This window comes from Echiichthys vipera (genome assembly GCF_963691815.1).
Source record: "Echiichthys vipera genome assembly, chromosome: 17".
In the NCBI taxonomy this organism is placed as follows: domain Eukaryota; kingdom Metazoa; phylum Chordata; class Actinopteri; order Perciformes; family Trachinidae; genus Echiichthys; species Echiichthys vipera.
The window spans coordinates 19,437,383-19,456,155 of record NC_139842.1 but is presented as its reverse complement, the minus strand read 5'-3'; the positions used below and the strand labels follow the sequence as shown (position 1 = coordinate 19,456,155).

The window sequence follows — 18,773 nt, the reverse complement described above, 5'->3', positions numbered from 1 at the left end:
GGAGTTCCGCCTTGGAAAATTCCCACTGCATTAGCATTGTCAGATAAGGCACGTGTTGGCGGAGATCGGCCCTCTCTGAGTGCCCTTCTCGTTCACCTTTGCTAAACTGCTTGAGCTGGTTGAGTCTGTTTTGCTAAAATATAACCAAATTGCCTCGCTTATGATATGAATTTAACCAGAAAACTTGTGGTGAGTTGTCAACTGATTTGGCCCCAGAAGACCAGATAACCTTATATTATTTTATTTTTTCTAATTGTATTTAACCAGGAGAGCCAATTTTGTTGGAACAGCAGTTTACTGAATACATAGAAACACACAGTTACAGATAGAGAACACAACAGGTAATACAATTAAAAGGAAAACTGGACCTTATGGCACAACATCAGTGGCCAACCCCACTAATAGTCTTGTGGCTGAATGGGAGCAAAACCCTGCAGCCAGATTTAAAAATGTGGTGGAAAACCTGAAACCAGAAGAGAGGAGAGGCTGTTACTGTATTTTCCGCACTTTAAGGCGCACCTCATTATAACGCGCATGGAATAGACGCTACAGTCAAGGCTGGGGTTACGTTATGCATCCATTAAATGAAGCTGCGCTAAAGGGAATGTCAACAAAACAGTCAGGGGAGATCATCTTGTTTCTTCCTCCACTTCGGCACCATTGATTGGTTCATGTTAAACTCTCTGGCTGCTGCTCTATTCCCGTGTTCTACTGCGTGACTAATGACCTTGAGTTTAAACTCTGCGTCGTAAGCGTGTCTCTTAACAGGAGCCATTTTGGCCTCTTTACACAAACACACACATGGAAATGAAACGGCACGCTTCACGCAGTCATATATCTCAACATGCACCGCGCGTTACTTCTTCTACGGGGGAAAATTGAGTCGGCGGCTGTTTACCGTAGTTGCGAGATCTGTTGTGGCTCAATATTGGTCCATATATAAGGCGCACTGGATTATAAGGCGCACTGTCGGCTTTACAGAAATTTGAAGGTTTTTAGGTGCACCTTATAGTGCGGAAAATACGGTTCATTTAGATGCTTATCGTATATGGGTGGATTGATATAGCTATACAGCTTGACAACCACATTAGTCATTAGTCCGTCATCACTGAATTGATTTTGCTTTTTCAACTGAGAACATTTCATGATGCCAGATGAACTCTCTGGAATGGGCAGATTCAAAGGTCTGAACCCAGGCAAGGATGAGACATAAAGGACATACAACGTGTCAGCCACACATAAGCCCTTCATTAAACAGGACATGATGCTATACTGTATATAACAGGACAGAACGGACACTGAACAGGAAAGGACACAGTAATTTAATTCACACAAACACACACACACACACATGAACAGTCTGTCCTCAGCGTTCACATTTATACACTTGCTTCTTCATTTCTGACACACACACACACACACACACACACACACACACACACACACACACACACACACACACAGTTATTATCTCTCTCAAACAGCCAATGTTTCTTTCATTCTCTTACACACAAATGTATCCATCGAAACACTCATTCAGAATTGTGGTTTTCAAACATTCACAGCCCCCCAAAAAGGTTGGATCCTTTCATCTATCCTTTAATGGCAATGCATCCAAGCTGTCGCTGTATCAGTCACTGCAGATGTTTGATTGATAGGTGTATCATGGGGTGATACTGCTGTGTGTGTGGATTTGTGAAGTTGGTCGTGTTGAAAGGCTCTTATGTCTGTTGGTTGCAGAGCGCCTCGAGGTGTCCGGCTGATCGCCTGGCAAAGGGAAACCTTGATTGAATGTCCTGGGGAGCTCAAGACTGAAGGAGAGAGAACATTATCGATTCCTACAAAGACCACTCTCTCTTTTCCCATAAATGTTATGGCTCTCTTCGTCCTTCGCCAAGATTGTGTGTGTGTGTGTGTGTGTGCGTGTGTGTGTGTGTTTGCATACGAATGGCAGGATAAAGGTCCTTTCATCTTTGGGAGCCAGCACCGCACCTCCTGCTTCTTACCTGTGTCTGATGCAATGGGACAGCACGTCTCTGAGAGTTTGTGTTGTAATAAAGAATCTTTAATCCTCATGGCTTTGAGTCAAAAGAGCAAAACTCCTTGAATATTTCAAACAGGAAATACCGTTTTTGAGTCCTTGCAGCAGCACCTGTTTTTTTCCCCTCCTCTGTTCTCTGAGCCGTTCATCTGCACTTTCTTCTGTTTGTTTATTGACTGAATAAATCATCTAACCGGATCTTCCCATCTGTCTTCCTTTTCCAGAGGATACAGCCTTTGAGGCAGGTGTGCGGGTGCAGATCCACAGCCAGGCGGAGCCCCCGTTTGTTCATGAGCTGGGCTTTGGCGTGGCCCCCGGCTTCCAGACGTTTGTTGCCACACAGGAGCAGAGGGTAGGTGTCCCTGACTTCTACTTCTACACAGTTAATAGCTTTTTTTTTATCATTTCTCTTCCTTGTGCTGTTTTTCCACTTCTAATCCGCATGTTCAGCTTATCTCTTAGAGATAATAAAAAAAAACTCTGTGATAAATGACTTGCCATAACAGGCGTGATGGGATTGTGTGAATACGTGTGTGTGTGTGTGTGTGTGTGTGTGTGTGTGCGTGTGCGTGTGCGTGTGCGTGTGTCTGAGAGTGTGTCACAATGGCCCCTCTGGACCCTGAATTGGCCTCTTTGGACTCCTGGGGATCGCTGACTGACAAATGATAACTTCCCCCGCTGTCAGTGGCTTTGACCTTGTTTGCAGCGAGGTGCTTTACTTGAACTCAGCCTCACTCCATCACACTGAAGCGTTGTCCCATCACACAAGGCTGATATTAAAGGCTGCAGGTTTCACAGATATAAACAGCCAAAGGCATTTAATGCAAAATAAACCAGAAGCTCGTACTTCACCAACTTGTTTCCCCTTTTTTTTCTCTTATTCCATCCCATTGACTCCAGTTGAGCAAGTTTCAGTGAACGTGATTTTAGTCTGCCAAAGTGAATGTCTCTATATCGTGATTCGTCTCAGCTTTGTCAGTTATAAATCCATTGTCCCGGGGTTATTAATTCTGTCTCTCAATGTAACTGTTATTGTCTCCATTTCTTTCACACTTCCTGCTCCCGAACTTAGCCTTTTGAAAATGTAGCTCAAAAGTGGGAGCCGACTATATTGCTCTTCTCTTAGCAGACAGATTTCTGTCAAGATAAATTGCCTTCACAGTTTTAAAATTACCTCTCTCTCTCTACCTCTCTCTCTCTCTCTACCTCTCTCTCTACGTCTTTCTACAGCATATCAGTGCTATTTGACTTCCATGCTTTTCTATGAAATGGTTTAAAATCACTTAAACCTGCAATAACTGTTGGGCCAGCAGAAGAAGCTGCGAACACAGCACTGACACATTTTAAAGTGATATACTGTATATTGCAGTGTTCTTAGAAAATGTGCTCTGCTATACTTCCCTGTATTGTTGTTCCTGTTGTATTTCATATGTCTTTTGTAGCTGTCATCACACCTGCCCAGTGACTGCAGTTGAAAATTAGATTGCTAAACTTGCATATTCACAGAAATGTCTTCATAATGAAGAAGAAGAAGAAGTATTTCTTTATTCGTCACGCAATGGGGAAATTCAATTTTAATTTTTCAATTACACACACACAGGCCCGAAATACACACACATGCACAGACAGGACCTATATACATGCAACTTATGAGAGATGTTAGAGCGAGGGGGCTGCCAGTGACCGGCGCCCCGAGCAGTTGGGGGTTCGGTGCCTTGCTCAACAGCACCTCGGCAGTGCCCAGGAGATGAACTGGTAACCAGCGACCCTCCGGTTCCCAGCCAAGTCACCTATGGACTGAGCTAATGTGCCCTGTAAACTGTATAAATACATACTTGAACGTGGTAAACTCATTAAAATACAGTTGTTTTATTGGCCAATTTAACAACCAGCCTGAGAAACAGATGAAAGTAACACTAGTGTTAATCAATGTGCACTGTCCCTGATAAATAAAGAATATAGCGTTGCCTATTATCTCATTCAGCAGATACATAGTAATATTTGCATTCATTTGGCAAATGCGAGTGAAATAATCCAACAAATAAGTGTCTTTAGCTATTAAAGCTTTAGCTTTCTTTACCAGCTAGTTTCTAAGTTCATGATATTTCTGTTCTGTTTGGTGCATGCAGTGTATACTGGGTTATAGACCTTTCCTGTGAAAACAGCTGCCTAGCTGCAAAAGTCAGAACTATGAGAGCGCTGTGTATGTGTGAGAACGATGAGTAGAACAGACATTCCCTTTCAAATCAACATAGCAGAAGAGTGGTTAGGTCGTTATGTTGTTATGTGTGTGTTGTTATGTGTGCCTTTGCTGTTGAAAAGAACTGTGACCGTTGTTGGCTAACGTCCGCATAAATGTGCCTATAAACCCACTTGCAGCAAGTTGCCAACTCAAAGTCGACCAAACAAGTCGTGCTTCATATTTCTGTTGGTAAATCATCGACTTGTATTCATCAAATGAAAGGCCAAAACAGAATTCCTAACGGCACCACTGACTTGTGTTGTCACCATAACAGCTATCAACAGTCGCCATTTTCTCTTCAACTATTCAAATGACTACGGCAAACAGTTCACTATCTGTTCTACTATCTTTCCATGGTTAAACCAAACAATGAACCCTTTCACATACAACTAATCAAGTGATCTGTTGGTAAGACAAAAGTGTTCCATACGGCTTTTTCGGTTGATTTCTTAGGTCATTTAAAACAGTTTAAAGTTTAATAAAAGTTAAAAGTACTCATGTGCATGGCAAAAACTTAAGACACTGCTCCAGGGACAGAAAGGTGGAGAGGCAGCAGAGTGGGAGGATGAAATATGCATCTTTATATTTAAAATAATTTCATCCAGAGTTCAACTAAACTGAAATGGACACAAAGAAGCCTCTAACTCATTTGGCTGTGTGTAATATTCACATAATAGTCACATTTGGTGCTCTTCTATCATCGCTAACATAGTTTCAATTCAATTCAATTAAATTTTATTTATAGTGTCAAATCATAACAAAAGTTATCTCAGGACACTTTACAGAGTAGGTAAAGACCACACTCAATGACTTATTTATGATTTACATAGACCCAACAATTCCTCTGTAGAGTACAGTGGCAACGAAAACCTTCCCTATAACAGGCAGGAACGTCAGACAGACCCAGCTCTGTGGAGGACGGCCATCTGTCTTGACCGGTTGGGGAGGAAGAAAAGGAGAGAGAAAGAGAGAAAAGACACACAGATGGACAGGGAGAGACAGACAGACACACTTCCAGAGATGCAAGCAAAGCCTAACAGTAACTATAATATTTATAGTAATGTGAATATGACGTATATGTTAAGGCAGTTAATACAACAGAATAGTAGAAACAAGCACAGCTAAGGTGACAGAATATGAAAATGATAATAATTATGGTGGCAAACATGATCAATGATGAGTAGTGGCAATAGCAGCTACAATACAGCTACAAATTTTATAGTTTATTAAACTAGTGATAGTATATATGAGTAACAGTGACAATAGCAGCAGGAAGCGTCATGTAGGACCACGGCAGCAAGCACCACCACGATCAGCAGAGACCTGCGAGACGACAAAGCACAAACAGCTCCGGGGAAGAAGCTGAATCAGTAACATGCATTGATGGGACATGAATGATTCAGACAGAGAGGAGAGAAGCTCAGAGTATCAGGAAAAGTATTATCCCCCGGCAGACTAGGCCTATAGCAGCATAATTAAGCAGAATAAAGTCTCATCGTAAGCCCTAGCTGTAAGCTTTATCAAAAAGGAAAGTTTTAAGTTTACTCTTAAATAAGGGGACAGTGTCTGCCTCCCGAATAACATTTGGGAGTTGGTTCCACAGGAGAGGAGCTTGGTAGCTAAAGGCTCTGCCTCCCATTCTACTTTTGGAGACTCTAGGAACGACGAGTAGCCCTGCATTCTCAGAGCGCAGAGATCTAGTTGGGTGATACGGTACTATGAGCTCTTTAAGATACGACGGAGCCTGACCAATAAGAGCTTTGTACGTAAGGAGAAGGATTTTAAATTCTATTCTAGATTTTACAGGTAGCCAGTGCAGAGAAGCTAATACAGGAGAAATATGTTCTCTTCTATTTGTTTTAGTTAGTACACGAGCTGCAGCATTTTGGACCAACTGGAGACTCTTAACAGACTTATTGGAGCAGCCTGATAATAAGGAATTGCAATAGTCCAGCCTAGAAGTAACAAATGCATGAACAAGTTTCTCTGCATCTTTCTGAGACACAATGTTCCTAATTTTTGCAATATTACGCAGGTGAAAATATGCAGTCCTTGTCGTTAGTTTTATGTGAGAATCGAAGGACATATCCTGATCAAAAATAACACCCAGATTCCTTACTGTGGTGCTGGAGGACAACACAACATCATCCAGAGTAACAATGTCTTTAGCTATTGAGTTTCGGAGGCCTTTGGGGCCAAGTACAATAATTTCAGTTTTGTCTGAGTTTAACATCAGGAAATTGCAGGTCATCCAGCTTTTTATTTCCTTAATGCACATTTGAAGTTTATCTAACTGATGGGTTTCTTCTGGTTTGATCGACAAATATAATTGTGTATCATCAGCATAACAATGAAAATGTATGGAGTGCTTCCTTATAATAATTCCTAAGGGAAGCATATATAAGGTGAAAAGAATCGGTCCAAGGACAGAACCCTGTGGGACTCCGTGACTAACTTTAGTGTGCATGGAGGATTTGTCATTAACATGTACAAACTGAGATCTATCTGATAGATATGACTTAAACCAGCTCAGTGCGGTTCCTTTAATGCCGATCAGATGCTCTAGTCTGTGTAGCAGGATGTGATGGTCAATAGTGTCGAAGGCAGCACTAAGATCTAGTAAGACAAGTACAGAGACAAGTCCTTTGTCTGAAGCTATTAGAAGGTCGTTAGTAATTTTCACCAGTGCTGTCTCAGTGCTATGATTTGCTCTAAATCCTGACTGGAAATCCTCAAATAACTCATTATTATGTAAAAAGTCGCACAACTGATTGGCAACTAATTTCTCGAGGATCTTAGAGAGAAAAGGAAGGTTAGATATAGGTCTATAGTTGGCTAGTACCTCAGGATCAAGACTGGGCTTTTTAAGAAGAGGTTTAATTACAGCTACTTTAAAAGACTGTGGTACATAACCTGCTGACAAAGACATGTTAATCATATCTAATACAGGAGTGCTAATTAAAGGTAACACTTCTTTAAGTAACCTAGTTGGAATAGAGTCTAGAAGACAAGTAGAAGGTTTTGATGCTGAAATAGTAGATGTTAATTTGTTAAGGTCGACTGTAGAAAAGCAGTCCAAGAATATTTCAGGTCGTACAGTTTGTAAGGTTCCTGGGTTTGATGAACAAATAGTGCCAAGCGAGTTGATTTTGTCTCTAATAGTTATAATTTTGTCATTAAAGAAGGTCATGAAGTCGTTACTACTGAGGGTTATAGGAATACATGGCTCAATAGAGCTGTGGCTCTCTGTCAGCCTGGCTACAGTGCTAAAAAGAAATCTAGGATTGTTCTTATTCTCCTCTATTAAAGATGAGTAATAGGCTGCTCTGGCATTACGGAGGTCCTTCCTATAGGTTTTAAGACTTTCTTGCCAAACTAAGTGAGATTCCTCCAGTTTAGTGGAGCGCCATTTACTTTCCAACTTTCGCGATATTTGTTTTAATTCACGGGTTTGTGAGTTATACCACGGAGCTAACTTCCTCTGTTTTATTATCTTCTTTTTTAAAGGAGCAACAGAGTCGAGTGTTGCTCTTAGAGAGCCTGCAACACTTTCAACAAGGTGATCAATTTCAGAGAAACTAACGTTAGTGCAGGAATCTTGAATATTAGGATAGGGCATTAAAGTAAATGCAGATGGAATCGCTTCCTTAAATTTAGTTATAGCACTATCAGATAAACATCTGGTGTAGACACTTTTACCCAGTGGTGAGTAGTCCTGTAATATGAATTCAAAAGTTATTAAATAATGGTCTGATAAAATAGGATTCTGTGGAAAGACTATTAAGTCATCAATTTCCACACCATAAACCAAAACAAGGTCGAGGGTGTGATAAAAACAGTGAGTAGGTTTATGTACAATCTGACTAAAACCAATCGAATCTAATAGAGAGATAAACGCGATACTGAGACTATTATTATCGCTGTCCACATGAATATTAAAATCACCTACAATTATTACTTTGTCGGATTTAAGGACTAAATTTGACAGAAACTCTGAGAATTCGGACAGAAATTCAGAGTAGGGACCGGGAGCACGGTACACTATAACAAATATAATTGACTGCACAGTTTTCCAGGTTGAATGTGAAAGACTAAGAACAAGACTTTCAAATGAATTATAATTTAGTTTAGGTTTAGGGTTTATTAATAGGCCTGAATTATAAATAGCTGCAACGCCTCCTCCTCGACCACTGCCTCGAGAAATATGAGTATTAATATGACTGGGAGGAGTGGATTCATTTAGGCTAACATATTCTTCGGGACGCAGCCAGGTTTCGGTCAGACAGAGTAAATCAATATGGTTGTCTGATATCAGATCGTTTACTAATACAGCTTTAGATGAGAGAGATCTAATGTTTAAAAGTCCACATTTTATTTTCTGATATTGTTGCATTGTCGCAGATTTTGCGTTGATTTGTATCAAGTTTTTCTTTATAGCTCCTCTTCTGTTCATTTTTGATCTGTTTAATTTAAATGATCGTGGGGCAGATAGTAAAAATCAAAAGCAAAGTTTTACTGATTACGAATTTGCAGTAACCAGCTGCACTGTGCTTCTGAATGTGTTCTCACTGTGTAGCCTAGTGCATACAACGCACTGAATCTGGGTGACTGAAATTGCATAAAAAGGAGTTCAGTTTTAATTTCAAGGACTTTTCTTCAACATAATTAATTTGAAACCTCGTCTCTCTACATCACAGCTCAATATGGTGCTGCGATAGAGAGTCACCTCAGCAGCAGGTGGGAAGGAGAAGAGAAAGACATCTATCCAGTGATGTTCAGGCCTCTTGGGTATAATGAGCTCTAAGGATTTCAGTCCCCGCTCATCTCTCAGCCCACATGTGTGACTGGCAGGGGTGAAGACAGTCCCTCCTCTTACTGCCTGCTGCGAAAACACCGCCTCTCTCCACACGCCTGCACAGTGGGAAATTAGCTCCAGCTTATTAATGCAGAACTTCACTTTGTATCAGAAATCTGGGAAGATCCTTCCTGCTGTGAGTTCCCACCTGTCTCTTTAAGCTCCTTCCTCTGTGGAAACTCTTTCAAGTATGTCCAAAAACAATCCTGATAATGATGATTGGGTAAAGTATCTGGGTCAGAGCTTTGGGATGGGGCCTTGTGGAAGAACTTTTTTTTCTTGAGTTTCTTTTTTGGTGATTAGTGGATCTTTGTAATGGATACCAATCAGTCTGCCTGTGAAAATGACTTGACAAAGAATTTAAATGAGCTCATTTTGGCTAATAATGTTGGGGACTACATCGAAGCAACTCAATCAAGTGAGCCAAAAGTATACAGCCTATAGGAAGGGTTTGAATGAGCCTTCAAACAGACGGGTCATTTTGAATTTAAGCTCCCCAGATGTAGGAATTGGCCTTCTGTGGAATTTGGACTGAAGCTGAAAGGGCACGGTGCTCCCAAAGCCATTCTTCCCCAGGATTAAAAAAATGTCTCCATTATGCTGTCATTCCTTTGCTGCCTTGTGAGTCAAGCTCAGGGTCTTTGTATTTCAGTTTTGCTCTGCAGAGGGCATTTTTCTGAAATGCATGTCGAGCTTCTGTACACCATTTTGATGTTGAGGTCCATCTTAAACCAGGGCTCTAGTTTCCATTTCAACTCACCCAACCAGCTTATACAATGACCTTATTAAAACCCACCCTGTTCTCAAATGCAGCTTCTTCTTTTTTTAACAATGTCCCCTGCTGACCAACTTGTAAAGTCTAATTAAAGTGTTGCTCCAGAACAATAGGTGAATAGAACATTAATTAAAAACACCATGAGTGGGTCACAGGTCTCGTCTCTTATTAGATAATCAGGTGAACGGGTCCCAGGTCCACAGTGAAAAGTGATATTGAGCTCCTTGGATTATCTCATTACAGACGAACTAATCAGATCTCCAATCAACCATAGCTGACTCTAATTAGACCAGAAGAGAAGATAAGCTGAGGTGTCAAGGTGATTTTAAAGGTGAAGGATTTTTGAGAAGCACCTTTTTTAAGCCCCTAATAAATTAACAGCATCTGCGTGTCGATATCCATTGCCTGTGCTTGTTTCTGGCTTCAGAGAGATTGTGTTTAATTATCACAGGTGGTATTATAGCCCAGAAATGGGCAGAGGCCTTTGGACGCTGAAATTTTAAGCATGCTAAATTGCTGTTTGGATTGTGTTTGATTTTTGTTGTCTTATGAAATGAGAAATGAGATCTAAAGCATCAAATACAACATTGCATAATTGGAGAAGCAGGGTTGCTAACAAGCTAAAGGTGGCCAAATTTCACCTGGCAGGAAGTCGTGTTTTGCCTCCTCCAAAAGAACTGCTCTTTTGGCAAAGGGAGCAGCCTGAGTTGGGACGCATTGTGATGACAATGAAGGGAACTGGGGAACAGAGGGTGGTGGGTGATGGATATCGAGTGTATGGCTGGAGCATGCTGCCTGTGTTTTGGAGCAGATGGGCCTCCACAGCCCTCGGCCCAGTGTCCCTCATTCTTCATCTGCTGTCCCTCCCCTCCTAGCCACAGGAGCTGGAGGAGAACATTTGGAGTTTTTGTGCTCCCCATCGCCGCGCGTTGTGGGATTTCTGTGACAGAGTCTGGCTATCTGTTGAATTGCTTTCCACACCGCCTGTTGGGTTCTGAGGCTTCTCTGCTTCTCTGTACTGGCTGGGTTTCAACGACTAACGAAGGGGTTTTTAGAGCTGCTGTCAGGATCTGTCCGTGTTATACAAGGATTTTCTCTGTATATGTTTCTGCAAGTCTTAAACAGGCCTTGAAAATATTTTTACTTGTTGTACGCATTCTCATTAATTCTTGGAAGACGTTCTACACTGAAGATCAAAATTAGAGAAAAGATGATAAATACTTTTTTTTTTAATTTGTTCGCAATTTGATAGAATGTCTGCTGTGGCTCTACCTCTGCTGTGGCTATACCTCTGCTGTGGCTATACCACTGGTGTGGCTATACCTCTGCTGTGGCTATACCTCTGCTGTGGCTATACCTCTGCTGTGGCTATACCTCTGCTGTGGCTATACCTCTGCTGTGGCTATACCACTGCTGTGGCTATACCTCTGCTGTGGCTATACCACTGCTATACTAGCATGTTGTTGTTTTTTAAATAACCAAGGCCCTTCAAACGTTTCATTTTGTGGGAAAAAAGCAGTGAGTAACCACATTAACCACAGTGTCAGAAGAGAAGATTTAAACAATGTTGTCTTAGGGCTATAGGGTTCAAAAATGAATAGAAGTGTAGAGGCCCTTGCTTTGAATGACTTCAGCACATCTGCGCCCACAGGACATCACTCGTTTCTCACACTGCTCTGGTTTGATCTTGGTCCATTCTTCTTCAGTCTCTTCCACAGTTCAATAACTTTAGTGGGTTTCTTAGACATTACTTTGTTTGATTCTCTACAGGGTTTAGATCCCCTTAATTATTAATTACATACCTTAGATTCATTTTTACATAATGTACAGCTTGGAGGCACAGACAAAATGTGCTTTGAATGTCAATAATCCATGTACTTGCATGTAAAATTGTTTAAAAGCCCTGTTTTCAGGCATTGTTTGACCAGTACGACTGTGAAAATTGAAAAATAAATTGTTTTCTATGTGGTATTTAAAAGGTATTAAAACACTCCAGAAACTCTGGTGTGTTTGTGTGAGAGAAACGATCACCTAACTAAACCCCACACCTCCTTTCTCACCTGTAGCTGACCTACCTGCCTCCACCGTGGGGAGAGTGCGAGTCCAAGGCTCTGGAGTCAGGCTTTTTCCAGGTCTACAGTGTAACTGCCTGCAGGATCGACTGTGAAACACGCTACATCGTAGAGAACTGCAACTGCAGGATGGTGCACATGCCTGGTAAGACTGCAGTGTTTTATGTGAGATCAAACAGCATTGAAAGACCTGGGATTATGTTTCTGGCGGTGAAAAGGTGCCGTGCCTCACGTGTTTCTAGATTTATCCAACTGACTCTAAAGAACTTAATGTTTCAACACTACCAAAGACTGACTTGTTTCTCATTCAAACTGTTCCCAGGTGATGCTTCTTACTGTACCCCTGAGCAGTACAAAGACTGCGCCGAGCCTGCCCTTGGTAAGTCTGCATAGACATACAGACTTCATGAACATGAGTCCAGACGACACACACATGCTGTATTTTACAGTTTACATATCATTATTTGCCTTGGCAAAGGATTAGAGATACTTTTTTTCCATGTTGATACAAAGCTTTAATGCTAAACCTGCTTTAAAGATGAGCAACACCGCAGAGAATTTTAAGCTTGAGACGGCTCAGCTTAAGAGGGACCACGGTATCTTCAAGGATGCCAGAGCACTGTAGTAGGAAACAAGTCTTTTTTATGGGACTGGTGATAGCCACCCTCATACTGTACGTCCTTATTTAAAAAAGGAGATTGCACAGTCAAGGAATAAGTCTGTAGACACAACTGGCTTACTAATCAGGCTACAGCACTTCCAGTCTATCCTTTAAATGATGAAAAAGTGTCTGTGTCCCTTCTAAACTTTCTGATTTATCAAGAGAACAGGACTCATCTTAGTATTTCCCCTTGTGTGTGAAGAGCTCATCAAGTCTGAAACCAACATCAGAGCGGACAGGGACTGCAGTGTTAGAGTTCAATTTAACGGATGGCTGGTCAGATAGATAAAGCGTCATATTTCCTGCACTGAGGTAAATTAAACAGCCATATAAGAGGTTTTTGGCAGGCTTTCCTCCATTCCTTCATATTCAAGACTTCATATAAACTTTGTCAGTTGTATTGAGTGTTGGCTCGCAGGCTGTTTTTTTAAGATATCAATCTGATTGTCCTTGTCTCAGTGTAATCTTTTACATTTTGCCAAAGCCGTACACTTGAGGGCCACTCACAAAATTCTGATGAGAGGGTTTCTTTGAGATTTTATCTAAATTAGATTCCTTGAAAAGTGTTTAAAAGTCAGGGCATTGGCCTTCAAAAGCAGCAGGATCATAAAGACACAGTTTATCTGTTTCCTGTATTTGATTACTGCATTAAAGGTCACGGGGAAGGCTTGAAGGTGGGGTAGATGCTAGGGTTGGGCGATTGTTTCTACTTTTATACCGATCCCATCCTATTTAGTGATGAGAAATTGTTATGTGACTCCAGATCTGAAGGTTTATGTGCAGCCTGCTGTCCTTCAGTACCAGAAAATAAATGAAAATAAACAGACACAATGGGGGAACAATATGAAAGCATGATGTGGCCTGATCATGTACAGTACAATACATGCTTAGAGTTGCCATGGTGATATCAGAGAATGAAATCTGTTGCTCTGTCGTTGAATATAAATCCAGCTTTAATTATCCTTGGGTCCCCCTCTTTGAAGGGACCTACTTTTTTTGGAAAAGGTCTTAATGCACATCAGGTCCAAGCAGGACAGGGAAGTAAGCAGGCAGTGCTTTGCAGCGCTTCCGCCTCCTCTCTTAACGCAGCATAACATAAAAACCTAAAGGCCCTCTTTTGGAGCCAGCTTCAAGTGGCTATTTGAGGAACTGCAGTTTCTTTCACTTCCGTAATGGCATTTCTTTTCAGCCTTGGAGGCTGCTGCTTAACTAAAACATACTATTAAGCAAACCAACTTTTGGTCATTTTAGCTCTAATATAATCTACATTTCTGAAAAAGTGTCTGGTTTAGGGATGACAGAATTACGTCTCTGCTCTGTAGAAGATGTCGGTCTGTTGGCCTTATCAGTCCAGGACCTTCAGGACTCGCTGCAATGGTTTGCAGCCGAGTGTGAAGAGGTCGGGATAAGAGTCAGCACTTGCAGATTGCTTTCCCCTTGGCTGTGAGTGAGTTACTGCCCCAAGCAGAGGAGTTAAAGTGTCTTGGGGTCTTTTTCACAAGGGAGGGTAAAATGGGTGGCAGGCAGTTTGGTGCTGCACCAGCAGTGATCATAGACTGCATAAAAAATGGGTCCGTTCTTTAAACTTGATCCAATAGTACTCGCCTACGGGAGTCACCATCTTGTCGGACTTGACTCAGCCTCATACTTCTCACCAAAAAAGGGCATTCATGTGACATTGGGGGGACAGACATACTGTATATACATACATCTGTCTGATGTATACATCTGAGGAGAAGTGAGGGCCAGCGGCTAGCTGTCACTCAAGAGGCTGCACCCCAAATTATTCATAAACTTTTACCTCCAATAAAATTAAAACTAGACTGGTACAAAAAAAATTCACACCCTTAGTGTTGTCATGGAGATATGACTTAAAACATACAGGCTAAAATGTTTTTTTGTACCAGGCTTTAAAAAGGTTTAATTATGCTGTGAAAACGGACTATTAAACATGGGGTCAATGAGAAACTGCTCTATCATGCAAACTACTCCTAGTGGACACTCTGCGAACTGCAGTTTTTGGCACTTCCATATTGGATCGACCAGGAAGTCGCTGTGGTGGGGGCTTGGTAGTAATGCATGAGTTATACCGGACCGTTGTGGTAAAGAGGGAGCTAATCCTGAAGGCAAATCTCTTGATTGAACAGTCCATCTACTTGTAACCCTCAGTGGTCACAAGCTTTGGGTAGTGACCTAAAGAAGGCTGGGCTCAGCAGAAAGATAGGGTGAGAATTTGATGAAGGAAAGTCAGTGACAACACAAATAACACACATTACATGGCAAAATCAGTTTTATTAATACTTAGTAATGTATGACCGTATCAACCTCAGCTGTTGGCCAGTAGCAGCTACAACAACATCACAAAAATGTTCTCTCCTCCCACACCAGTCTCTGTTCTTTCCTACCCTGAGGAGAATCATTTCTTGAAAACCAAAAAGGTAGACAAAAAAGTACTGTAGCCAAGGGCAACAAAACTTTCAGGTAGTCAGCATCAAGGCTGCAGGCTCCTATGCCATAAGGACATTCAGTGTATTACAGCAATGCACCATAAACCTGCACTCAAAACCACACATTACACCGCATGGTGCAGCAGGAGAGTGGAAGGCTGTGGTGCTCCTTCCAGACGGCTCTTTACTCTCTCTCTTCCCTGTAATTGGCCACATGTTTGGAACAGTAAGCTTTCACAATCCCAAAACACACATACACTCCTATACCCAGGTTGGATCACTGAATGCATATATATTTGTTTTAATATTCAGTGCCAGTTTGCTTTACCCATCAGAAAAAATGGCAAGCACAACAAATTTTGATTTGGTCTTTCCTCTCTCTATAACTGTCACTCTTTTGAGACAGCACTGAAAGTATGATTTGATAGAAGACAGCTGCTTCTGTTGTCTTTGAACAACTTGCTTATCTAGTCATTTGCTTTTGAGGAAACAGTTTTGTTTATTAGCTTCTTAACAGAAGATTCAACTTGCCAAACTGTCTAGAAGAAGTGGTTATATCAGTTGTGTTCCTCTCAAACAGATATTGAGAAAAAAGATAAAGTTATCATGGAGATATAGATTACGTTAATATGATTTTTTAGATTAAAATGCATGTGAGAGAAAAAGAGGGCTGTGAACAAAAGTGAGAGGCTTAGAGAAAGAAATCAATCATTTGAATGCACGGGGCCATGCTCCTGTTTATACTACAGTGTCTCATTTTAATGAAAAGTGAGAGACCACTGAGAAGCCATGTCGAATTTTCTCCTGCAATTATGTGACTGCGTGATCCTTCCGGCTATTAGTGCGCCGTGGGGGATAGCTTCCATGGGGTATAGTTTATTTGTGATCTGCGGGTCTGCCACAGAGAAATAGGCATGAAAGCACCTCCTTTCCTTTCAGGGAATAAGGGGTGGACGTACAGGATTTTGAAGTCCAGAGGGAGATGTTTTGGGTAGCGAGAAAAAACTCTGGTGGAATTAAAATTAGAGCTCTATTTGAATTCAGTTTAAGAAAGAGATTTGGGAGGAGTGTGAGCAGCATCGGTGCCCAGAAGCTTTTGATGGAGCTATATTTAAAAAGCCTGTGTCACTCAACATTACCGTCACTGTGAGAGAGTTGGTGTTATGCAGGAGCTGTGGGCTTAACACGAAATCATCCACTGCATTTGAGTTTTGTTTTTTTCTCTGAGTCAAACTGCCAAAGCAGAGCCATGAATAGAGCCCGGCATGTCTGCATCAGGACTTTGTCCCTGTCAGGCTGAGAGGCTGTTCATGGATGCCGCTTGAGGGCGTGTCTGTGTGTTGGCGCTTCACATTCTGTGACTTTGACAATGACATTGACTGATACCGTCGTTAGGGCTTTAATGGACTAAACATCCGCACGACTCGTAGCGGCGTATGAATGGGGCCATGTGTGCAATCGTGTGTGTAAAACGCTTTCAGAAAATGGGAAACGGGTCAGATTTCAGATCAAGAAAAGAGGTTCCACAGTAGATGTATTTCCCTGCGGCTCTACAGTACAAGCCTGACGCTCTGAGCAGAAAGCTTCAGAAGCTTCAGGCGTGTGCTTTAATGTTTATTAGCTGTGAGAGAGCATTGACATACAGTTGGCACAAACACACTTCAGAGATGGGGCTAATTAAACGTAATTAGCCGTGGTGAATATAGGAACCATTATCATAATCTACCATAATGTTATTTCCAATTAGTGAGGTTGTAGCTCACTATAGTCATGTTGAGATACAATAAAAAGAAAAAGAACATTATTCAATATTAATGGATCTTTAAATTACTCAATCATTTAAAGCCAAGATAAATATTTCTATATGGCTTCAAGTCGTGATTATCTTTAATATTAATGAGTATTTTTTCCAATAAACAGAATGGTCATTTAGCTAGAACGTGTCAGGAAATAGTTGTTTTTTAAATGTTTGTTGCAATGTCTTCAAATTAAAAATTGAGATCTTTCTAAAACCAATTATAAATAATAATAATAATAATAATAATAATATATAAATAATTATATAAAACATACAAACAAATCTTCACATTTAAGAAGATGGAATCATTGAACATTTGGCATTTTTTGCCTGAAAAAAAAGACAAAGTTATATTTTAATCAGACTAAAATGTTTTCACAAGCATATAGTGACTTAACACTGACCTTAACATGGAGCTGGACTATGGTCTGGCTACAGGCTTATCGGTTTGGGATAGGGTTTGTTTGTATTTCTGTAAACCATTCACAATCTTCTCCCGGACTACTAAATTCATGAAAGGCTTAAGAATTTAAAAATGTACTAACTTATGATGTTTTTTTTTATTAGCTTTAACTGTACAAGGTCTGTTTTTATATCTTATACTTTTAATAACACATATTCTTATTACATATTTATATTTGCAATCCCAACAGTGGGCTTATTTTCTCATGAGGTATATCTTTGGATGTATGCAGACGACTCTGCTCTTAGTCATTGTATCGTCACATCAGCTCAGTCTGACCAGAAGTTCTCTAAATGGATATATTCTGCCTTCAAACTCTCAGTATATCTGGGACTATGGAAAAGTCTCGCTTTGTGTCTAAAAGAGCATTTTTCTCGTGTTCATCATCCTCAACCCATCCTCCCACATCTTGTTCCATTTTACGCCTCTCCCGTCTCCATCGCCCATTCCTGTGTAAAGCTAAACTGTCGGCCCTGGAGAGCAGTAACTGCATGTGCAGGGCGCCCTGCAACATGACCCGCTACAACAAAGAGCTGTCCATGGTCAAAATTCCCAGCAAGACCTCGGCCCGCTACTTGCAAAAGAAGTTCAACAAGTCCGAGAAGTACATCACGTAAGTAACCAGTAACAAAGTTCTTAACCACTGGATGATGCTGTGGTGCTGCTTGTAATGCTAAAATGATAAATTGAATTCCCTAACTGCTATTAGCATCAAATTAATATGAAATAACTTTAAATGAATGTGCTTTGAACATACCCATTAAACCGTTCAATAGAGCCACTTCCATGGACTTCCAGACTTCATTCAAATGTTTTTATGTGATTAATCAATGCTTTAATTTTCTCTATATGATTGTTGGTAGCAATGGAAAAACTTGTGTGTCATGTGTGTCATATGCGTACGGGTTATGTTTTGTGTTGAGTTGAAAGATTACTGAGACATGCATTATAGTTAGGGACAAATCCCACATTTCATTGGTATGTTATTATTTTTCTTTGACTTAATTAGTTAGTATTCATGAAGGAGGCCCAATAATTGCAGCATATTACCTCTGAGCAGGGTATGAAATTAGCAACCGCCAAATGTGGATAAGGTTAGCGTATGATTTGATATAGCTACACATTTTTAAAGTTGTTTGCAGCTACTATACAAAAGCAACGCCATAGGCCCAAAAACCTAATTTGTTTTGACTGACAGTGACTCTCCAGCCCCGCTGACTTTCTCATGCGTGTCCCAATTTGCCTGCCCCATGGTAACCAATGGTAAAGTGTATGGACACCGTTGAGACTTCACGGTGCATTCGGTTGCACCTCGACTCTGTGAAACTCAAACTGTTGTTGTAAAATACCTTTTACTGTCAATTCATCATGCATGTAATGTTAATTAACCGCATCATATTTCTAAATGAAATTAATTCT

At 40.9% G+C, this 18,773-nt stretch overlaps 1 protein-coding gene across 2 annotated transcripts in view; it reads left to right on the top strand.

Annotated features, from left to right (window-relative positions):
- asic2 (acid-sensing (proton-gated) ion channel 2) overlaps positions 1–18,773 on the top strand; it is a gene marked incomplete at its 5' end in the record, with an annotated part of 352,313 nt that overhangs the window by 325,465 nt on the left and 8,075 nt on the right. For both annotated transcript variants that reach the window (XM_083930594.1, XM_083930593.1), the window contains 4 exons: positions 2,266–2,393; positions 11,980–12,130; positions 12,308–12,364; positions 17,814–17,967. In XM_083930594.1, the coding sequence (XP_083786720.1) occupies positions 2,266–2,393; positions 11,980–12,130; positions 12,308–12,364; positions 17,814–17,967 (490 nt within the window). The remainder of the gene's footprint in view (positions 1–2,265; positions 2,394–11,979; positions 12,131–12,307; positions 12,365–17,813; positions 17,968–18,773) is intronic.